We start from the raw sequence: 24,617 nt of genomic DNA, 5'->3' as shown, positions 1-24,617 counted from the left end.
GTGGGATATCAGCTAAATCCCTCACGCTGGCAGTGTCGGCACCACGCTCGCTCCACTGAGCTTGTAAAGTGAAAATGTGCAAAGAAATAGTTTTTAATGCTTGTGAGTAGTAAACCTCAAAGCTTATTACGACCTGATCGGGATGCTAAAGTGATATTTTCCCAATGCAGAAGTGTGATTTCATTTCACATGTAAGCAGTCTGTAAAATATTGATTTTTAAGCAGCATCTCACGTGCACTTTTGGGCCGTGAGCATCGTCAGAAACAAGGGAGTGAGAGAGTCACAACGGATTTTTATTTGTGTGTAAATTCTGCTTTTGAAGCTGTATGTGTAAATAAATCAGGTCTCCACAGTCTCTTCAGATATTTCAGTGCATCCGCTGTCATTTCCTCGCTGCACTCTTCTCTGTGTGTCTCTGCGAACCCCTCTTCTGCTCGTGGCCATGCTGTGCGTGAGTAAGTCGAGCGCACGATGAAAGGGTCATGTTGTTGCTGTTGGTAGAGCCGTCTGTCTCTCTTTTACTCGCCGTCCAACTTTTCCTCTTTAGCGGCGGATTAATTGAGCTCCGAGGCAGATGAAAAACAATCGCGGGTTTTCCGTTCGGTTTCATTTCGCTGCGAACTTAGCAAGTGTTTGGGCTGCTCCCGTGTTTGTTGTTGTTGTAAGTGTGTTTGTGTGGGCCTGGGCTGTGGTGTAGTTGTTCATTTCTCTTGCTGTTTGGCTGTTGTTGGAAAATTTTGCCCTGAACCACAGAGGTTCATTCTAGTTTCGTTTGCTGGCGGTGATGCTCTCTCCACGGTTGTGTGTTATGACTGCTCGGCTAATTGAGGACCATTAGCTGAGGTACGGCCCAATGGAAATGCAGCTGGTTCTGTACATAACAGGTAGTTTCTCTGCTTTTTTTTTCTTTTTGCACTGTGGTTTAGAAGAGCAAAGTGCAGGGCAGCGATGTTTTTGCTTCATCTCCAGACCAAGAAGAGACGTTTCTCAGCAGCTATGAGCTTTTCTATACATACAGAGGAAGACACACATGTAGGTAGGACCTGAAGGCGCTGTTACTGATATAGTAACTAGACACGTAATACTTTTTCGTTCATATTTGTCTCAGGCTTCATCTTGGTGCAGTATCATCACATTCAGACCTGTATATTGTTTTTCTACTTATGGACAAATATTTGCAATTTCATTTACTTCTCTATTGCATCTGGAGGAGTTTGGACAATCACTAAACCCTTTGCTGCTGGAAGAATGCAAATTTCCCCTCTGTGGGATTAATACAGGCTTATCGTATCATCATTTATCATAGTATGTGAGCAAGACAGCAATTTCTTCAAACCACAGCAGGCCTTACAGTCTGATTTTTACTTCTTCTGGACCGCTTATGTTCTGTTATCTCTGACTGTTGTAGTTGAACATCAGTAACCGCTCACTGCGACATATCCCTCTATCATTTGCTGTGACAGTTCTTATTTCTTAGTGCTGTACACTGGGGAAAAAATGCTCCTCTCAAAACAAGAAAAAACTTATTTCAAGCAACTTGTGCCTTGAAGTAAGTGAAAAAATCTGCCGATAGAACAAGCGAAACATGGCTTGGTCAGATTTCTTGAAAGAAGATGGGATATTTAGAGTATTGAGATCTTAAAAATAGCTGGGAAAACTTATTTTAAGCTCTATTTTACCAGGATTGTCAAGCTTAGGTGTCTTAACCCTCCTGTTGTCCTCATTTACAGCACCAAAAAATATAAAACATGAATATAAAATCCAAAAATTCAGCAAAAAATTCACCAAATTTATAAAAATTTGCAAAACCTTCTGGAAGAAAATTCCTTAAAAATTTCCCTTAAAAATTTTGTTTTTAAAAAAATCTTCAAATTTATTAAGTGTAAAAAATGAAAATTGTAAATACAAAAATCTAAAAAATCCTAAAAATATCTAAAGTGATTACATATATAATCAGTAAAACTTCTAATATTTTCTTTAAGAACATTCAGATAAAAATCAATCACTATGATTTTTTTCCGAGTGTTCTTCAAGAAACATTTTTAACATGTCTTTTTTCCATCAAAAAATGTTCAAAAATTTCCCCCAAAAAATTGGAAAATGTGGAAGTTTTCACTGTGAAAATATGGATTTTTTTCCCCCACATTTTCAAACTTTAAAATGGGTCAATTTGACCCACAGGACGACACGAGGGTTAAATTTGTTTTGAATTTTCTTGTAAAATTAAACTCAAAACAAGATAATTTCCAGATTGTTTGACTGAACAAGTTATTTATGATGCATTGTCTTAAAATGAGTCCCTCCATCTTGCTGAAATGTCACTTGCCGAGTGAATTTAACTTAAATCATGTGGGATAAGACATTTTGACTAAAAATAAGACGAACAGACTTGGTACGATTTTGAGTTTTTGCTGTGTATTTCCCAGAAAAACTGCATAAACTTTTCTTTGATGTGACAGAAATAAATACTTCTGAATTTTTCCTGTTGTAATTTTATTATTTCATCGTGTACACGTTGTTGTTCATTGCTCTGATTGCGATGTGGTTGGAAACCGAATATAAATATGTAATTAGTGCAAATGTCAGCTTGATTTTTGTTTGACAAAACATGATTAAAATGCGCAGTTAACAAAATAAGAAAGAAACGTCGCTGCCCCCCTGATTGTGTCCTTAAGTCACCCCTGGGAGCCACTTGAATAGACTGCTCTGGATAATGAGACTCGCTGTCTTTATATGGATTTCCTTTATGTGTGCAGCCAGAATGCCGCTGCTTTCAGTATATTCTTTGCCCGATACAAGCTGCTATTTTTAAAACGGCAAATCTACCTCTCTTTGACTCAACGCTGAGTCACCTAAATGATGGAGAATCTTCAGAGATGTTTCTCCTTATTTTCTCAGTCAGTCTCGCTCTATCTCTCTTCCTCTGCTCCTCTCTCAATGTAAACAAACCCAGCTGAGCTCTGAGAGCCTGTGCTTCCTCATCATCCGTCGGCTCCGCCCACAGGATAAGTCAGAAGCCAATCAGCAGCCAGCTGGGCTCTCGGCATTGCCATAACAACAGGGCAGGCAGGAGAGTGTAGTAGGGAGGGTGCCCTTGTGGTCGAGTGGCTTAGTGACCTTGCCTAGGCAGTCGTCCATGTATTGTAAATCAGTATGTTTAGCTCCAAACTGGCTCCTTATTCCCAGGAAATATAATTTATCTGAGGCTGCTTTGGGGGGGAAGTTCATCATTCACTACATCTTCCTGCACGTAGAGTCAAATGGTTTAGTAAATTTTGTCACCAAGAATTAAATGTTGGCTGTAATTATGAATTTTTACTGTTAAGCTGCAATAATTGGCAAATTGACTTTTATTTATTTCAAGGTGTAATTGGAACATGCTGCGTTTTCTTTTTGTTTAGTTTTTTAAAATGTAATTTTACTTTAAAAAATGAGCAAAAGCCCAAATAAAATGAAGGACCTCGAATAAGCAGGTTGACCACAAAGTAGCAGGTGTTTCTGGCTTCTCCAAATAACCGCAAGATATCGGATTTATTATTTACCTTATTTCTAGCTGTGAGAAAAGGAAAATGCCGGGAATAACAATGGGACAGATGCGTGTTTCCCGGGTCCATTTCTGCCGTGGAGCTTCATTGAATTGTACAGTGGAGTCGACTAAAACGCTGCGTGTCTAATGTGTGAAACTGTGTGAAGTAATGTGTGATTTAATGTGTGAAATTTGCGCTGTCGTAGCTGCATACCTGTGAATGCGACTCTGGACTTTGATCTTGCTACTCTGAATACAGCTGCCTCCCTGGTCGTCTGCTTCCACTATTTACACACCTGCCACACACACATGTGCAAATTAGTCTCACAAAGTACATTTGCTTTACACATACATGCATACATATGTAGATATATATAAACTACTGTGCATCCACTTCATATCTTTGATGTAAATACTCATATACTTCAAATATATGGGTCCTTCGCGTGGTTTTTCATGCCTCATTTGTTTACCACACACTGACACACGTTGTGCACACTCTCACCCGTTCACCTGTAGCACACTTTCACATACACAATCACACACTCTGAACAAACACAGTCTGTCTGCTCAGCCCTGTTTCTCTGCTGTGCTGCTGTTAGTGGCCTATTACTACGCTGATTAAATGGGTGTATGTTGCCGCTGTGACACACACTCATGCACAAAACCTCCTGTTGATTACTGCATGACATCAGTTGTGTCTGCACTGTAAATATGACACTACAGTAAAGAGGTTGTTAGCTTAACTTTGCATAAAGATGGAGATTGCAATGAAGGAAACAGCTGACCAGATTCAGTCTTTTTCTTTGGAGGGTTATTTCTTGTACTTTTTCCTCCAAAAATCCCATTAATGTCCTCATTTAACTCTAAGACAGTAAATAAGTGACTTTCCAGAATTAAAACATTACACTCGTCTCAAATAGACCTAAATTCAAACTGTAAATGCGTCCCTGGTCAGTGTTTATATGCTGTATTTCCTTCATGTTAGTCTGTGTGAGAATGTGGGAAAGTGTGAGTGCAGTTAGTTTTTTTTTTCTTTACCTGACCCCAGCTTGCACGTGTCACACCATCAGTCAAGTGAGCATAGCTTGAGAAGAGATGTTTGTGGATGCTTCACTGTCACATATTTGGTAGTATTCTCTGTAGTTGTGGCTCTGCACAGAAGCCTGTGAGCACATAAATGCAGATGTGTACATGGGCAGTTTTGTTTGCTGATTAGTGCACATGTTCATATTTATTCTACCTGCGCTGCTCACTCCAGGTATGCTTCTTTCTTTTCACTGCTCCCTCCGGAGTTTGATTCCTATCACTAGTCAGGAATTTCACTTAACCGTTTGCGTCATCCAAAAAATTAACAGCTGTTTTTCGCCAGCCCGATCTCGCTAGTTCTTGCAGATGTTGGCTATTTACTTCTGAAGCAGCTTGTGGAAGAGGTGAGCCGAAGAGCTACATCCTTTTGTTTTGAAGTGTGAACAGAACACGGTGATATTATCAGCTACTGTGTGTTCAGTGTGTTTCTCCCCCCCGCCTCGTTTCTTAGTGTTTACGACGTGTTCACCCCTCTTGTTTTCATTCAGGTAGCTGGGGTATAGTTTCCCTGTGAGACAGACACAGAAAAGAGACAGTCCTGGACCACACACCCCCACCCCCCCACCCACCCTGCTCCCACAAAGACATGCATAGCAAAAACCGTAAGTGTAAGCTCCTATCCTCTCCTATGGTTTTTGTTTTGTTTTTTTCTCCCCCCCTACAGCTTTGTGTGATTTACTCCCTTCTGTCTTTCCTTCTGTGTCTCAGCGTCTTTTTCACTCATGTATTCTGATCAGATCTGGGTCAAAAGGTATTCATAAGTGTTGGCTCTCGTTCAGACTTCACACACTAAGAATATGGTAGCAGTTTGTCACACAAGGGCACTTCAGATGGTGTCAGGAATGTTGCTAATTAGAGAAACGTACATTGAATTTATTTGTAAACGCTTATTTCTTTTTTGTGGAGAAGTTCTGGCACAGATTTGCCTTCTCTTGTGTTACAACACAGCCATCTGGCTCCAAAGCAGGGTTAAAAAAAAATCAACTTTGCCTAAATAGCACTTTAGACTACACTTATTACGAGACTCAGGTGCTAACTGAGTCCAAATCAGATTTTTAAAAAAGTGCCCAGAGCCAAAACGTAGGCATAAGCAATGTATGATCTCATTTGTAGGAGTCTGTCTTGATCTTTTGACCGTGCAGTTTTTATTGTGTGTGCTTGTGTTGTGCATGTATTCAACCTCACACATCAGATCTTTGTCTCTGTTTTTGTCTCGACCTGTTCCAGAGAAGCGACACAGCTCCCCGGTCCCCTCCAGGAGCCCCTTGGTTCCCATGAAGCCCAAAGCACCTGCAGTGGCCCCCGCTGTGGCTCCCAGTCCCGGGGACACGCTGGCATTCAGAGTCCCTAAGGATTATCCACACTCCCGCTTCAGCAAGGCACCACTTGCTGTTTACCCACCGAAGGGGGCGCGGAACAAGACATGGTGTGTGACACTTCACCTTCTAATATGATTACGTTCTTTCTCACAACCCCAGAACATTTTTAAGAACTTTCACAGTCCGACAAAACTCTTTTTGCGCAATGCTTTAATACTCTCTTCCCACTCTTCTTTAGCGTATCGCTACCAGTCGTAAGCCTGGAGAAGATGCCTGCGTCGCATGTTCGCCTCGCCTCTTCCTCTTCTTCCCCACTCAAATCCTCATCTCTTACTCCCCTGACTTCTCAACGTTCAAGCGAAAAACTCACCAACGGTCGCGGCGCAAGCGGGCCGTCCACGCCGCGCTCCACCACGCCTCCATCTTCCCTGGATAGGCGGCCCAGTCCGGCACGTTCACCGCTGGACAGACGGGCGTCATCGACACCATCTCCCTCACCGCTGGATCGAAAGGCCTCTTTGTCACCTTCGCCTTCTCACCGATCTGTCGCTCTGCCGACACTGACGTCATTATCGCCGTTGGACAAGAAGCAGCAGAATGGGACTAAAGCTCCCTCCAGGTCACACAAAAGACTCTCAGGTCAGAAATGATTTTCACTTTTATGCTCTCACTGTGCCTTCAGATCACAAACCTGATTCTTCTCCTGTGCTGGAAGAGTTAAATAATTCTGCTTGTACTCCTTTAAATTCCTTTCCTAAGCTTTACATAAGAATTCCTACATTAATGCATGCATGCATACACCCTCACAAGCACTATTTCTTATCTCAATATTCTTTGGAGAGCTTCCAGCCTGAATGTTTGGCTGCAGACAGGACAGTGGTGGGGTGAGACTGTGGGTTTTGGAGATGGAGATAGCCCTCTCTATATTTCAATGGCTTTTCCCCCCCGTCTTTCTTGTTTTCTCCATCCCATTACTATTCTCTTGATAATTCTTGCTTAATCACGCCCTTCCTGCCTGTCTATCACAGCTTTCTTTCTCATTCTGACCTCCAAATTAAACAGAAGTTAAGCAAGTTATCTCCAAGTAATAGAGGTGAAATGGGGTGTCAGAATGAAATTAAAAAGGTTCGTGATGAACACTTTAAGATTTGTTTTTCAGTCACGTCTCTATCCGGCTTTTCCTTCTCATTTCTGTCTTCTTTCTCTCAGCTTGTGCTGCGTATTGCTGTACTCTGAGCCTCTGATTTACACCCTCTAATTCACGAGCTCCCACTGCCAAAAAGCAGCTTGTCTCCTTGAGAGATTTTCCCCACCTCCTGTGTCTACATTTTTTTCCTCCCTCTCACTCTCCACCTCCTGCCTCGACCTCCTCGTTTTTCTCTTTCGCACAACTCGTAGTCTGTCCTAATTTTTTCTGCTCCTGTCTTCTCCTCTCTCTCTTTGGCTTTCCCTCTCTGTGCATCATTGTCTCGTTTCTCATCTCGTCCTTCTGCTCTCTGCATTGTTCGGCCTCCCTTTCTCGTCGACGTCTTCCCTCGATCTGCGGTTGCAGTGTTCATCTTCCTCTCGCTCTCAACTTCCTTTTTCAAGTTTGTGTGAACTGAGAGAGTGAGCATGTGAGTGTGTTTACGTCTGAGAGTGTGTTTGTTGCTCTTGCAGAATGCAGTGGACCTGTTGTCTCATACTGCAAACACAGAAAGATTACAGAGATTATAGGATAGGCCAGAACAAGATTACAGCCCTCTGACAGTAACTGTTTAAGATAACCAGCTGACTGGAGGTTGTTGTTGGCCAGATAGTTGGTGTGTCTTTCTGTGATTTGAAACTCACAGAAGTTCACTTTGAAGGCTAGAGGTTTGACTTTTACCCAGGCTGTACTAAAACTGACATTTTTATGTACTCAAGAGGAAAGCTCTTTTTGTTTTGCAACTCAGTTCCTATTTGTGTGTGTATTAGCATTAATCATGCTGCACAGACAATAACAATTTATTCACCAAGTTAAGTGCTGCGTTTGAGTGATTCATAGACTAAACACAGCTGTAGTATGGTGGATGTTCTTATTGCAAGAAAGATAAATAATCACACAAGTTTGAACTAAGGGTCATTGTCATGCTGTTTTTCAGAGACAATATGGTGACAATTATTAGTAACAAAGAAGACTGATAACTGATAGTTTTGTAATAAAAAAAATGTGACACTTTAAACCTCAAGCAGTGCCTGGGCATCTGAGCATTTTTTGCTGTGAGTCCTGCACCTCTAAAAACCAGCACAACCAGAGTTAGATGTTTACAAAAACCAAGTCTTTTTGTGCAGTATAACAAAGGTATAATGGCATAAATTATAAAAAAGAATGTCTCTCCTTGTCCTTTATCTAATCTGTGTAAACACAACCTGCAGTTCAGTTCAGTTCAGACTGTTTGTCTCAACTGCGTCTTTTTCAGCTTTACTGTGATGAAGAGCACAAAATTTGTAGTTTTTATACAAAATGTGGTTAGAGGAAAGAGTTATTTGTTGGAACATGTTAAGAGAGATTAGGTTTTTAATTTTATATACAGATTTTTAAACTTAAATTTACTTGTTTTTCCTGACAAAACCGAAAGTCACACATGATTACTCAAAGGGCTGTTGGAAAATAGTTTTTTAATGTCTTTCAAACACACTGGCAGGGTTTAGGTTTCAGAGGGTTAAAATAACATGAAATCCAACTCAGAACTTTGTGAATGCCTTGGATTATTTTCTTTTACATACACTACCAGTCAAAAGTTTGGACACACCTTCTCATTCAGTGCTTTTTATTTATTTCTATTATTAATTCCATATGTATTCTTTTACAATTCTGATGTCTTCAATATTAATCTGCAATATAGAAAATAATTAAATAAAAACCACTGAATGAGAAGTGTCCAGACTTTTGACTGTATCTTTAAAATAAAAGATAACTTTTAAACCTATTTCAGCTCTTTTCTAATGACACATAACCAGTCAGAAAGTGGTGTGGGTGAGACGTTACTCCAGACCTCAAAGTGGCAGCGACAGAGAGAGAGAGAGTGGGCAGCATCAGAGCTACAGTAGTGAATTTTTAAATTAACTCATTTTTATCAAGAAAATGTCTCCCTTTTTTTAAAAAAAAAAAATACTGATAATTGGAAAAATGCTGAAACGGTCCGTATTGCTCTGAAAGCTCTGTTCTTTCCTCTACTTTCTGGGTCATCTTTTGCCTACAGTGTGTCCAGAGTGCAAACAGTTTACAATACAGTTCATAACCTGTGCTGACATTATTTCAGCTCTTCTCCACCTGATGAGTTTAAAGCCAACATTAGCTGATTTTTAAGTCTGATTTGGTTGCTACAGATTTGAATTATTTGTCGCTAAAGGCCTAAAGTTTGTAACCGCTGTCACCCGTTTGGCCCTACTCAGGTACTGTAAAGTGTTTTGTTTTTGTTAATTTTTCTTTTTAGTACTTTCTGGACACTGATGAGAGCATTTAAGTTGTGGACCAGAAAATTAAATAAATAAATACATATATGTATTGACACTAAGATGCTTATTATAACAGCTTTACAGCATGTGGCAGAAGCTCTTGTTTTAAGGATCTTTGCTGTCCCTCTTTGCTGCTTCTCTTGCTGGAGGTGTTTCATCATATAAAATAGATGTTGGCATGAGAAAGAATCTTTTTACAATAAACATCAGAGACTCTGGCTGCAAACTGACACAGCCTTAAAAGTGAAGGGGTTACATTTCATCATCAAGTGCATGTTCCCCGCAGATTCCATTCATTAAGGCAGGAAGGAGTTTAGTGGGCTGCCAGTCACTGGTGACTCTTGTCGGGCTGCCAGTGTGTCTTGTCAGGAATCATTTGTCACGGCATGAAGAATCTAAACAGTTTTGGTGTTTGATACTAGAAACATGGCTAATAATGCCACACAGAGTAGTGCTAATACAGTAGCCTTAGGCCACAGCCGAGTGATCATAAAGGAATATGCAAGGAGATGAATGCGAGTGAGATTATGACTGAGCTGCTGCTGTCTTAAAAGAAGCAAATTAATTCACTCATGGCACTGCAGTGCTCCCACTCCCATCAAATGTGATTTGATACTTGAGGGAAGGAAGGAAGAAATTACCCAATGATGGTCTCTCAGTCTAATGTGTGTTTGTGTGTGTGTGTGCATGTTTTACAGGGAGGGTGTTTGATCCAAACAAGCACTGCGGAGTGCAGGACCCCGAGACTAAGAGACCCTGCACGAGGTCTCTCACCTGCAAGGTAACGCAAATAAACCCGCAAATACTCAGACAGTAATGGTTTCTGACCCTTCCTCCTGTTTCCTCTCTGATGGCGTCTGACCAGAAAAGCGGCTTTGTTTGTTTAGGAGGGTAATATTATTGAAGGGCGTGCTAACATCACTGCTGAACCACAGCTATGATCCTATCTGCCTCTCATACATCTGCCCTTCCAGTTTCTCTGTTAATGCTGGGTAGCAGTGCTGAAGCATTACAGGGCCTACACTTCCCTTGATGAGGTAATTATAGATGTTGGATGAGGATACAGCATCTTTTAGCAGTAATACTCTATTTTACTGCCCTTTAATTACCTCTATCAAGCGTTACTAATCACTTCAAACTGGTTATTAAGTAATTAAAGATGCACCAGGCTCGTGTGTTGATGTTTGTTTTTTTTGGCTGGTTTGTTGCTGTTTTTTTGGAGTGGTTGGTCAAAAATAGTCATGTCTATATCTCTACCATCCCTACCATCTCAGGAAATGTGGCATTGTATCTTGTTAAGCTGGAGGCCACATTGTCAAAATGTCAAAATATTGCACAAATCATTTCAAGCGAAAAACAGATTTCAGAGACGAGGTAGTCTCACTGCTCTTAGGGTCTGCTGTGGATTTCAGAGTCTCTGTTTATCAAGTGTCTCTGAGTAGAAAATCTGTCCTACCTTGTCAAAAGTTTGCAGAGTTATCTCTTTTTTCTTTTTTTAACGCGCTTCGACTTCACTTGGGAAACTACTGTTGTTTTGACCAATATTAAGGAGAGCTCCAGAAGTGTCTTTTTGAAGGGAGATGATGATATTCTTTTGCTAAAATACTGAGCTGACTTTTGTGACTGACATTATGCTCATACAGAGGAGAGGACATGATGTCCCTGCAGAAAGTGGTGACCTCACAACCTAAAGTTTTTCTTTTTTTTAGGAAAAGGGAAAATGCAGCAGTGGTGTGGTGATTCTGCTAATTTAGTAATAATAAATCAAACTTTCAATGTGCTGATGATGCTTTATATAGATAATGTGCACAATTCAGGATTCCGCTGTGAGTGTTCTGTGGTCACATGTCAGCTTATTTACAACAGATCTATTTTAATATTGATTAATTTCATTGATTTACTCTTTATTTATTTGAATTTGTGTAGGACTGAGATATGTTCATGTTGTTTTCCAGCACTGGGCCACAATAAAGAGGCAAAACTTTCCACCTGTATAGAACAGAAAATAAAAGAGTTTTTTCTTTAGTTTTTTGTGTTCAGAACTTTACAATGATTGCAAGATGCAGCTCTGTCCTACGTATGGTAAAACTATCTGATTAGCTTTTACTTACCGTAGTTAGTTAGTTACCTTAGTTAAATTCGCTACCTATTTTATTCTACAGCAATTGTTTTTTATTTATATGTTTAAGCAAAAAAAAAAAAAAAAAAACGGCTAAAATACTGGAATATTTTCTGATTTTATTTATTTTGTGTTACACAAAATCTAATATCTTTTGTTTTGGATCCAAACAAGACATTTGAACATGTATATTTGAACTTTGAGGATTTTTAAAAACACTTTTACAGCTTTTTGCATCCTGTTGTTTGTATGTATAACTTACTTACATTACTTGCATATTAAACACATTAACAAAATCACTATTTTCTGTGCTTTGATTTTAAGCAACACTACAAACTCCAGCTGTCAGTAAACAGCAGCACGTCAGGATAATTTCTACTTTCCTGCTGCTATCAAACAGCATGTTGCATACTGTCCTGTTCCTTCACATTGCTGAAATACGTCTAGTTAAACAGGAAGTACTAGTGTCGCCCTTGTTTTTGCTTCAGCTTTGAATTGTTGACCTGCCACCCTGTTGTTCAGCAGTCGGGATAGTTAGCATGATGCTACATGAACCCGCCAGGCCTCAGTTTGAAGACGCCCTGAATGAGTACAGGAAGAATTTTTTCTCTTCACATGCTGTACTACCAGTTTAAACCAGTGCCTCTGAAGCTGCTCTAAACACATTCTGTAAACGGCTATTGGAAAACCAAATGTTTGATGGCTGGTTACCTTCCAAAGAGCTTGCCAGGCACAGGTAATATTTCCCCGTGTTTAGTGTGGTGTGATTGTCATGAAACCAGAAAGCCGTGCCTCAAAGCTCAGTGAGTGCAGCTTTCTCTTCAAATATGCCACACTCAGTTCTTCCCAGATCAATATTTTCATTAACAAAGTCTCTCTGGAAATAGCCTGATGTTTCTGAACACTAACTAGCTCACAGAAGAAATATAAAATTGCTGTTAATGTTTTATTTCTGTTTACTTTAACGCAACAGACTCACTCTTTGACCCACCGGCGAGCCGTCCCCGGCCGAAGGAAAGATTTTGACACCCTCCTGGCCGAACACAAGGGACGGGCAAAGGAGAAGGACGGAACGAAGGAGAAGGAGAAGGAAAAGGACGGAGCGCAGGGAGGGAAGGAAAGCTCCAACCAGCAGAGTATCACATCACAGGAGGCCACATGTCCCAGCAAGTCTCACTGCCCAAACGGACGACCGCTCTCCACGCTGAAGCTACGACTGGCGAGCGCACACATACCAAGGTAGGACATGGAAAGTGTAAACTGAGGATACAGACAAGTCCAGCTTTAACAGCACTGTATAATTTTCCAATTGCTTTTGCAGTTTTCTCTTTCTTTATGGATGTTTTTTTGAGTTTAATCTGTACTTGAAATGAAAAAAATAGCATTTCCAAACAAAGGCCATTGCTCATTTAAGAGTTTCTCTTTATTTACTTACTGTTTTGGATACGAAAGCATACAATATCACTTCTAAGACTCACTCATGGGTAATGAGTCTCTTTTGCTTGCCATCCTTTTCATATTTTTCCACCAGGGGATGCTGTAAACACAGATAGCCAGAGGACCAATAGAGAAAGTCTGCCCTTGTGAAAGTGTTATGAGAAACTCATTTCCCGTTTCCATTCAGAAGCTGATCCTCTGTTTGAAGAAGGAAGCTATTTGGGATTTTGCCACTTGAGCAAACATCTAGAATGACACTGATTGTGGTGTAAGGGCAGATATGACATGAGGTTTTGTTTATCGACAAACAGCTTTTCTCTCTTGCTCTTTCTTTTCTTTTTTCAGTCTTTTCTATTGCTCCAGCATTTCAAATTTTCTCTACCTTCCTATTCCTTTTTCCATTTCCCTGTCTCTTCCTCCTTTTCTGTCTGTGTTTTGATTTCATTTCTCACCTTATTTGTTGTTTTTATTCAAATAAAATTTCACTTCTGCACCCCTTTACCGACCTCGCCTCCTTGTTTTATTCGCCCCGCTATCTTTGTAATATTTCCACTCCAGGGTTCCAGGCGGCTCCTCTGCTTCCACCTCCGCTCCTCTTCTCCCAGCAGCGCCTCCTGCCCCGGCCCTGAACCCAGAGCCGTCTCCCCACAGCTGGGCGACAACAGCGGGGGACAGCAGTCGCCTCTCCAGTGACGAGGGAGACGCAGAGACTCCAGAGGACACCGACAGACCTGCCTTTCACTGCTCCAATCATCACCCGCAGCCTTTAGGGGTAAATACTATGACTACTAACTCTGCACTTTTCCATAGTCCATAACCTCGAGGCATCCAGTACACATTTACACAAGTTTTAGACAATATTTCTACTTTTTTACCCTGCAGGGTCTGCTTTTATGTGTCATTTAGAGGAATTATTTTAGCTGGCATTGAGCCTCAGGTGTAGCCCTTATCCAGTGTTTTTAGAGGAAAAACAAAGTAAAGTTTCTAAGTGTGATTTTTAGAATCGGAGCAGTTTATAAAATAGTTTGGGGAAATACTTTATTTGATGTCTGTATTGCATATCAAGCTTGATTAAACTGGCTGCCTGTGTACCTTTGAAGCTCATAAATTCTCACAGATTTTGCTGGTTGTTTAGTCCACACAAAATCTAAGGTGTAAAAATAGCAAGTCCTTATCTTCAGACATCACCCAGGTCGGAATATTTCCTATCCTACAAATTTGTACATGGCAGTACACTTCATATTGTCAACCAAAAATTATTGCTGCCCACTGCAGTAGGGGTGGATATACAGGGAAAGTACAAGGGTTGATCAGAAAAGTTGAGAGTTTTTGCAGTGCAACACAGTCTACATACAACATGTGCTTTCTGTCATGAGTCAGGATGTCACCAGACAGCACTATCAACTCTGGGACCTGTGTTGTACATGTTTTTGGACCGCTGTTAGGTGCACATTTGCAATTTCTCCATAGATTACAAACTTAAGCAAACATCACATTCTCTGTCAGTTAACAGCCAGATGATCCAAGCTTTATATGGAGGAGGTCTGCAGCTCCCACTAAGGGAAGAAAAAGCAGTTTTCACAGCGGACGAGCCTGTAGTTTCCAAAACCAGACATGACGCATCAGGTCAGGAGCACCTCAGGAGGATTGTCGTTTTTTTGTTGTAAAACCTGAAAATAATTTCTCAAAGTTAGAATGTAAAGAAAGAGTTCCATAGTTTTGTCCTGCAGTGTGAAACTTTGGGAGCAAACTACCTGAAATTTCACCTGATGGCATGTGATGTGCTGTGCAGCTGACTACAGCGCTGCAACTGTGCAATTGTTTGGCCACAATGACACAATCATCCCTTCTATTCACCAGATTTCACTCCCTGTAACTTTATCTCCGTCCCTAAATTGAAATTAACGTTAAAGTGTTGCTGTTTTGACACAGTTTAATAGATTGAACAGTCATAACAGATGGTGCTTGAACATGTCAACGAGACTTGCAGGTAGCATTACAAGTGCTGCAGAAGCGCTGGAAGCACTTCATCGCTGCATATGGATACTGCTTTAATGGAAATTACTGCCAAATTGAAATCAGTGCAGTTTTTGGTATTTATCAGCACAGTCTGGTCACTTTTTGATCAGTCCTCGTATAGATTTTTCCTCAAGAAAGCATTGCTTGTTGTTGGTCATCTCTCATGTCACATAGTTTTAATTTGGACGTTTTCTCTCTTCAGCATCTGTTCTTCATCTATTTCTCACACTTGTAGCCTCTTTGCGTCTTATTTTGGTCTGCCCTGTCCCTTCATTCTCTCCAGCTCACTCTGTTCTGACTCCTCTTGATCTCTTTCTTTTCTTCATCAACATCTTTCTCCACGCCTTTCTTTATTACCCTCTTACTTCCATTAAACTCTCATCCACTCCCCCTGTTTTTTTTTTCTCTCCAGTTTTGCGTATTCAGCAGCAGACTCATGGGACGGGGCCACTATGTGTTCGACAGGCGGTGGGACAGGATGAGGCTGGCGCTGCAGAACATGGTGGAGAAACATCTGAACGCACAGATGTGGAGGCGAGTACGCATGAGCAGTACACAATATTCCATTTTCTTGGTGTACACAATGCACAAATCAATGACACATCTCCAAAACCAGAAGCGCTTGGACATCAACAGGTGATAAATGATAAGGAAAATTGGGTTTTATTGTTAGCATGAGCAGGTGTAAATCTGAGGGAAGGTGTTGTGCATGTTGACCTGTTTTAAAGCAATTCAATTTGATTGTGAAACGAAAAGTGTTTTTTACACCTGGATTTTCAGTGTCAAGAGAAAATGTAATCACACAGGAAGCCGTCAAATTTTAAATTAAAGAGAGAGCAACACTAACAGAGTACTAACAGAAAATGTAATGATTAAACAAAATAAAAAGGTAGAGAATTAATAGATTTTGAGTTTTTATTCATGAGATTAGCAGAAATAGAAGCATGACTCACAGAATCATACAAAATTCCTCAACTTATCTAAACAGAAAAATGCTGTTTGGTAAAATACAGTGTCTACATGTTTAGTACAGTTTTTGTTTGTACATTTCTTCTTTGAAAGATCCCATCCTTTGTCTTTCAGGAAGGTACCTCTGGCTGCTGAGAGTCTTCCCTCCCTCTCCCCGTCTGGTTCCTCCTCCATCACTTCCCAGCAGACCTCCTCACCCGCCTCCGTCAGCTCCTCTCTCCTCGCCTCCCCCTCCAACTCCCTCTCCTACACCGCCACGTTTCCTCAGTCGGCGTCCATGGCTGGGGTGTTCAGCATCAGAGACTCTACGCAGCCCCAAGTTTTCTCATCGGGAAAAGCCCGTAACGGCGCACATAAAGCTGGTCGCTCATCCAACGACTCGGAGGACCCCGCAGTGGGACCTAAAAAGAGAAAAAACTCTTCCTACTCTTCATCCTCCTTTTCGTCTTCATCCTTGTTTCCGACTGTGGATAACCACAAAAGGAACGGCAGCAGCTTTCATTCAACGTTACAAAGCTCTGGGGGATCAGCCGCCTCCCCAGCTAGGAAAAAGGGACTCGGTCGTGGGGATAGTGGGCTTTGGAGCAGCTCAGAAGACTGGCTGTCCAGAGCTGATGGGCCTCAGAGTCACAACTCACAAAACAGGTGGGCTGTGGAGTTTCGACAGGAATGGAAAACAGCTGTAATTTTGTTCTTCGTATTCAGGATATTTAGTGATACCTGCTTAATATGCTGTTAAATTCATATGATCTTTTTATGACACAGACAGTGGAGGTTCAGCTCAAAACACATGTGTGTGATTCATTAAAAGTAGAGAAGCGTGTAAACACACAGTGCAAAGGCTGTGATGACAGGCGTTTGGCCTTCATCAAAATTATGCAGGATTGTAACATCTGCTGCAGTGAATGACAAACCAACCCAAATGGATCATACAGAAGAGTGAGGAGAGAGTTTACAGTCTGTTTTTAATAATTTCTCTCATTTTAATGCTTTCTCTCCAGTCGAGAACTTGCCACCACCAGTATACCCTACTCACCCAACAGGGAAGTGGCCCATCAGCCAATGGCTCCCCCTCAGGACCCTTAGCTTATGGCGGAGGAGCAGAGGGGAGGAAGAGGAGGAGTCCCAGCTCTTACAGAGGGAAGGCCAGCAAGCTGAGCAGGCCAGGCAAGTTAGAGAGCCTTTTTGGGAAAGGAAATGACAGCGGAGGGATACTGGCTTTGGGGCCCGAGTCCCCAAGACAGGTAGGTGTTACAAACTGTCTCTCACAATTATTTACTACTAAGACCTGTAAGAAAAACTGCAAATGTTGATCTATGACCAACAGCAGTATCTAAATTTTCAGTCTAACCAAAGAAAATCATACCCAGATTATAACAGCATCTAATGGTCTTTAGAGTTTACACATTTCCTGTGGAGATAGTTTGGTTATTATTATGTGATGAACTGAAGCAACTAATTCCTAGAAGATCATGAGGTGTGGTTCTGAAAAATAAAGCTGGAGATATTCTCTCAAACTCTGGCCCTGTTTACACGAGAACGCTTGCAGGTAAAAACGTCATAATATTTCAACAAAACACCCTACCGTTTATACGAGGACGGCGTTTTGGGGGCTTTAAAACGCAAAAATTTGAAACCGGCCTCCAGAGTGGAAAAGTTGAAAACTCTCCACCGTTACGTTTCCGTCTAAACAGCAAAACGCAAAACTTGGCCGGGAAAAAAAATAACTTTGCCGAGATCTGACCACGTCGCGTATGCGATTACGTCACATACGTGCGCCGGTGCTTTGGTTTGCCGGCCGGTACAAGGAAGTAAACAAAGATGTGCCATTATTTCCATCCTTCGTACCTTCAAGCAACTCTGGCAGCTCTATGTACACTACAGGAGTCGTACCAACAAACGTACAGAATCTGTACAGATTCCATTCATGAACATTTACCGCGGCAGAAATCCAAAAAGGGAGACAGTACGAATGCGCGTAGACATGGCGGAGTTTTATCACAGCGCTGCCTGGCATGCATATCCAATCGAATTCCACACACTATAGAGTCACTGTATATACGCAGATTTCCTTCAAAACCGCTGGTCTAAATGTGAAATAAAAAGTGAAGACAAGACGCCACTTTTGCGTTTTCTGTTAAGATGGTCCTCGTATAAACGTAGCCTCTCTTTTCCAGGATCAGTGAAGACTATTCCAGTTGACAATTGGTTTATAAAAAGAAACATAAAGGACTGAACATTGCTTTTTAGCCATGGCTCTATAGATGGAAAACTCAGTCAGTCCAACACTTTTATCCTGAAATATCTCAACAACAGTTTTGTGCATTGTCATGACGTTTGGTTCTGACATTCATGCTCCTAAGAAGATGAATCCTGTTATTTTGGTGAGTCTCTGACTTCTCCTCTACTGCCACCATCAGGTCAAAGATGTAAACTGTTCAAAAAATATATATATATATATATATATATATATATATATATATTGTATAAAGTAATTGCACTCCCATCGGCCTCACTTGTAGTTCTATTTTAATTTAGCATTATAGCACATCAGTTTGTGGGTGTGAACATGATAAAGAGTATTATATAGTTGTAATCATTAGCTTGTTAGTCAGAGTGTTCATTATTAAAACTAAAGATAGAAGAACTTTAAAGGTCCCATGTGATTAAAATCCAATTTGTTGTGTTTTAAAATCTTGGGCGTATGAAATCTAAACTGTAAGGACATGAACATGCTTACTGCAGCCACTCTTTCAGTATTGTCGCTGATGTTGTCATTAGCTTCAGTCGTTTGTCCACAGCTGTGTGGAAACTTTAAAACTGATTTGTTGTCAGACAACAGAGAAAGTATGACATTAAAACCACATATTAACAGGCAGTCACTTCAGAGCCATATTCAAGCTGTTTCTCTGCAATGCTAAACTACTAATTTTATAACCGCAATGTTCTCTGAGGAGCTCACCACACACACAGTTTGAAAACAAAGGCTGTGTTGTGATATTGGTGATATGTCCATGTCAAATAATCACTCAAAGAGAAAATGAGGAAAGAATAAAAAAAAAATCCCGGTCTCACAGATTCATTATTGTTTGTATTGGCTGCTGTTTGGTCAGCCGTTTTGCTCTGTGCCGTCAGTCACAGATGCAGAAAGAGTCAGCTTGTAAAGGATGTGTGGACAGCAGCAGCTTGGTTGTATTTAAAGCTGCAGACTCCAAAACGACCTGTTTAGAACAGAGTTAAAACCAGGTGTTATTCAGTAATGGTGTGATGTACCATTTTTACATTCTAAAAAGTGAAAGACTGTATCAATTTGCTGAAAAAGAGCAAAATATGGGATCATTTAAGCATCAGGCAAGTAAGCAAAGTACTCAACGCTACGCCTCATATGTTTGTGCAGCATTTTTAGGAATTGCTTCACATTATTAACTCTGTTCCCTCTCTGCAGGCCAAGTTGCATCACTGACAGAAACCTGTTTGACGGACAAAATGTTGGGCAGCTGTGCAGGCCACCACCGCTCGTGACCTTCGACCTCACCACTCTTCCAATGACGGCACCAATCAGACTGCTTCTTCTCGGCGATGTCACCCCCGTTTATCCAATGACAGTTCAGCTCTCCCGCCGTGACGTGAGGGGAGCCTCTGAAGTCTTTGCCCACAGTCGGCCTGCAGTTGCTTCCACTCCCCGTCCCTCGTTACGGATCATTTTTGTTGGAAAGCTGCTCTGCGTCACTGTGGTCTTTACAGAACAAGATTTCAAAAACCCATCGTCTGAAAAGGGAATTTGCCTTCAGTTCTGAAGGCATTGTTAATAATACCACCACCGTAGAATCTCTTCGGGGAGGGGAGGGACAACCAGAGTATATTTCCAGTCAGATGACAAGAAAAGACATCTGTGATTGTTTTGGGGAGTTTCATGTTTAAAGGACCTACTGACACGACTACTGTAGGACTCAGACTTCAGCTACACCACCTCAACCTCCCTTTTCTCTGTCTATCTGTTGATCTTAGCTTGTCCTCTTACTCCCAAGAGAGGGGAGATAACAGCAGGTTTTGGTTGGGTTTCTCTCTTTAGTCTCTTTCTTTGTCTACCAAACAACTTTCTCCATTTACCGTCTCCCCCCCGTCCATCCTCGCATGCCTGTGTTCAAAGTGCACTTACTTCCCTTCAGCTCCTACATGCTCCACAGACTCCAGATCAGTCTCCAGCAGTGCCACACCAGGACCTGTTCACACAAGGGAAGGAGAAGCATCTGCGTTACCAACGGCGCCACATCAATGCTTTGTGTTCACATATAGGAAGAAGTCTGATTGTTTTGTTACTTTCTTCGTTGTCGTTTTGACGTCGCAAGAAACTCCCGAACTTGCATCCAAAATGGAATTATTACTACGGTGTCTGATGGCTTTGTGTTTTTGTATAATAATTTATCATTCTTAAATGTTTGTTATCTTACTGACCATTGAAGTTTGAGCTACAGAGACTTTTTCAGCAAAAAAAATATTATTTCTATGGCATTTTGAAGAAATGGGGAAACTATTATTATAGTTCATACTGTTGAAAATGTGTACATATCTGTTATTATTTTTGTATTTATTAATAAGTGTCCCCTTTTACTAAATATGAGGTATAGAGGGAGTATTTTTGCCCTCTTGCCTCAGTCTGTGTTGAATATTAATGACACCGGCCTGGTTTCTCAAAACTTTCAAGATTTTGTTAATTAGCATATTAATGGTAAAAACAATGAACTTTGGCTATTGGTGCTGTTTAGGTCATTTCCATGTAGTTGCATTATGTGGCTAATTTTTAAAGAGTTTGTCAATATTCAGCTCTCTCAGCTCATTGTCGACAATTTTGATATGTTATCTAAAAAAAAGTCTGATTCAAAGTGTAGTTAAATTGCTTTTTCTGGAGCCTTTTAATGCTATTTTCCACTTGTGTCCCCCTTCTATACTACATAATATGCTAATACAGTATATATGTGAAGGCATAGTGGAATAGTCCGTTCTCATCTTCTTTGAGGTTCCACTTTATTTTCAAGAGAAACCTTTATTAGAATTTTACTTAGATTTGTCTTTTGGACCACAAAATCCCCAGCATTTCAGTATTTTCAAAAAGCTACAAAGCTTGATTTTTGTGAAACCAGGCCCTATTTGTATTTTCACCTAAAGGGCCCCACATTCCTGTTTGCCTGTGGTTCCACCCTTTCTTTCGTACTTCTTCCAGTGTTCAAAACTTATAGCTATATTTTTTAACTGTCTTTATCTTCCAAGGCCGATCGGTCGGAGCCTCGGCGCGATTACGCCGGGTCGCTGTGTTACGTGGAGTCAGAACTGGGTCAAAATGCATTCACTTACTCCTCAAATGCCCCCATTAAGCTCGGTACCATTTTTTCTTTGGTAGCTCGACAGTCCACTGTGCTGGAACTGCAGCGTAGCCATTCCTTGTGAGCCTTTAAATATCTACTGGGCGGACAAAACAAGTGCTGGTTGAACAATACGTGATTGGGGCACCAGAGTTTTGCATTTATTTCCCATATCGTCTTTACTCCCGCAGCGAGGAACATTGTTAAATTTAACTGAGATCAAAAAGATGATCTGGAAAATGGCCAAATTATGAAAAGTTGGATCTATAATGTATCATAAATGTCTGAGGAGTTCCCCGTCCGTTCGTATGGCGTTGTTGATGGAGCCAGAGTAACTGAAAGCATTTTGATTTGCTTTGTCACAGTGGGAAGCTCTTAGCAAACGCTCTCACCTGGTACTTGCCAGCTGCCTCGGCGGAAACCAACTCCTCATTTGTTTTCCGTTTAGCGATGAATGAATTGTACATAATCGGTTGTATTTGCGTTCTGTTTCTCCAAGTACTCAAAGTGCTTCCCATGATGACACTTTATTTGTCAGATCACCTAACAGCTTAGATCAGTTCGCCTGCCTGGCGGTGGTCTTTGTTTTGCTGTAGATACTCATTGGTTTATCTGGGTACTCGCTATGTACAGCTAACTGGCTAACGCGCCTACGATTGCGGGATGTTTTTTCACAGTTTTTTCTTTCACCTGCTGAGCTTTCACATGTTAAAAACAACAAACTTCACATGAAAGATCAACTCTAGTACAGTACAGTGATGGTTTGTTGGCTGAAAATCTGGGGAAATCTTCAAATTTCTCACCTTTCACGCATGTATCTGCAGATCAAACATGGCAATGTAAGTGTTTTTAGGAAGAGCCACCCCCTGATTTGCTGTTTATAGTCGTAGAAACAGGAAGTTACAGTTTGTTGCAGCTAAAATCGGCGTAACGCTCATGGATGCTGATTTCAGAGAGGTTGTATTTTGTCTTTGCTGTTAAATTTTATGGAGGTATTAACGATTTATTTTTACCCTCCCTGTTCCTTTTTTTGCACTTTGTCGTATTGCCCAGAACTTTAATCAACTTCTATTTATATAAATATTTGAGATATTAAAAAAATCTATCTATATATAAATATATATATTTGTAAAAGTGTTTCTGGCAACTACAGTAAAAGAAGATGAAGAGTTTATTCTTGGTCAGTTGGGCCCCAAAACCAGCACACTGTTATTATCCGATCCAAACTGTGGTGAATGTTGAATGTCAGACAAATGCCTTGTTCGATTTTGGGGTTTTATTCAGTCTTACTGCAGTAGGATTAGAAAATGGGTTTGCCGTCAAAACAACCTAACACACGCTGTAAAGAAAAAAGAAAACATAAGGTCTTATATCCAAGCTTTTATTAAATGATTGAAAGTGGTTTTGGGGGTTGTTTGTAAATCAAAGATGCAGCTTTTGAATAGTGAGGAGAAGTCCCACTGCTGATGAATGTTTGTTTTGTATATTTTACTTGTCATTACTTGCAAGAATCCGTTTGAATGTTTTCTGTCCAAGCAGCTCACGATCGTTGGTGTCTGACATGATATTTTTGTACTGCTGGAGAAGAGCAAATTACCTCTTCTGTGGTTGTCAGTGTTTCACCGGGAAGCTTCAATTATATGTTTTGTAAAGTATGAAAAACACATTTTAATGCTTCAGATTTTACCAGATGCATCTGTAATTACCGTTTTCATCAGTGAAAATATAAAACTGAAATGAGTCCTGTCTGCTTTCCAGTCTGAGAATAGCTGCGACATTTCATTTATGTGTCTGTGGCTGTCGTCCCCCCCCCTCGCAGCTTCGCTCCAGTGACGTTCTACATTTTGGTCCAGAGAGAGATACCTCAACAACTGTCGGATGAAGAGGACCCATCTCACTCTCTGTGGTGATCTCTTGACCTTTCCTCTTAGTCCCATTAGCAGGTTGACATTTTTGGCTTTTTGTGAAATATTATTTTGTATATTGCAGAGAATTTTAGTCCAGATATCTACTACGACCAGAGGATGAATCCTGGTGATTTTCACATCAACTGACTTAAAAGTAAAATTTTCCATGAATCAGGTTTAAAACTGGCGGACTCAAATGGGTCATTTCGCCTCAATTCACTGAATGCTCCATGCCTGACCATCTTTAATTTGACAGATTTTTTTTTTTAAGAGGTGAATATTGATTGAGTTGACCATGTGTAAAATGTGGGGTCATAGGTGACATTAGTGTTTGAGTTGGGGGTCATGCTGAATTTGTTTTCTTCACGCCAATCTGTGAATCTGTGTTTGAAGTGCCATCATTTGACAAGTAATGTAGCTAGAGACCTGAAATTTGGAAGTCTCATTAATAAGTACATGTGGTCTTCGACGGCACAACCTTGCTTTGATAGAATAATACAAAACAGTTGTATGATGGTGCGATATTGGTCAAAAAAGTTAAATGTTTGTGTCGATTCAAGCCTTCAGTATTCAGACTAAGAGGCTATTTTTTTTCCTGTGATTAACACCAATAAGAAGTTTAGAAATGTAGAGCATGGTGCCAGTCTGAGGCATACTTTATGAGAAAAAATGTATTTTTTTTCATGTATGGAGGTCCTCGACTTATGTCGGGATTTCATTCATATGGCGCGACATAACTCGATTTTTGCCGCAAGTCGGAACTCGGTCTCCTACGTGTCCTCTGTGTATAACACAGTCCGATGTGACATACTATGTACTGGCTTCCTCTTGTAGGAACGCGTGACGACATATTCGCTCACCATCTACTGCCACATAACCAGTTCCAACGTAACGAAACTCTGTAGGTTGAGGACATTGTAAACCCATGACCCCCTCGTAACCAGTTCTGACATATTGACGAAACTCCGTAGGTCGAGGACGTTGTAAATCCGTGACGCCCTCGTAGCCAATTCCAACATAACGACAAAATTCCATAGGTCGAGGATAACATAAACAATGACCCTCTGTATTGCCAGTATTAGGACAATCAGGTATGATGGTTAAACCAGTCCAGTGTTGATCATAACTTGAGCACTTCTATTGTTACAAAAAAGAAAAATCATGGTTTTCTTAACTCGTAGTGCTTCATATAATTTTACATGATGCCATGTCTGTTCAAGAACTTTAAAGTCAAAACCTAATGTTTTACTTAAAACAAATCTGAGAAATATGAAATGGTCAGGTGTGAACTTTGATGAATTTAAGTGCGACAACCCAAATATTAGAATGTGTCGACATACCATCGAGTCACATTTAGTAGCTCTTCAGGGTCTAGCCTCGCAAAGCAACTA

The 24,617-nt window shown here is 40.8% G+C and overlaps 1 protein-coding gene across 1 annotated transcript in view; it reads left to right on the top strand.

Annotated features, from left to right (window-relative positions):
• Positions 1-23,060, top strand: part of atxn7l1 (ataxin 7-like 1) — a 34,959-nt gene extending 11,899 nt beyond the window's left edge. Inside the window, 10 exon segments of the mRNA XM_022202888.2 lie at positions 5,844-6,042; positions 6,174-6,574; positions 10,114-10,196; positions 12,508-12,773; positions 13,530-13,743; positions 15,403-15,524; positions 16,074-16,604; positions 16,961-17,031; positions 17,034-17,203; positions 19,405-23,060. Of these exon segments, the coding sequence (XP_022058580.2) occupies positions 5,844-6,042; positions 6,174-6,574; positions 10,114-10,196; positions 12,508-12,773; positions 13,530-13,743; positions 15,403-15,524; positions 16,074-16,604; positions 16,961-17,031; positions 17,034-17,203; positions 19,405-19,422 (2,075 nt within the window). The 3' untranslated portion in view covers positions 19,423-23,060.
• The last annotated feature ends 1,557 nt before the right edge of the window (positions 23,061-24,617 follow it).

This window comes from Acanthochromis polyacanthus, chromosome 1, assembly GCF_021347895.1.
Source record: "Acanthochromis polyacanthus isolate Apoly-LR-REF ecotype Palm Island chromosome 1, KAUST_Apoly_ChrSc, whole genome shotgun sequence".
NCBI lineage: Eukaryota > Metazoa > Chordata > Actinopteri > Pomacentridae > Acanthochromis > Acanthochromis polyacanthus.
The sequence above is the reverse complement of the archived record's forward strand: the minus strand, read 5'-3'. Positions and strand labels throughout refer to the sequence as shown.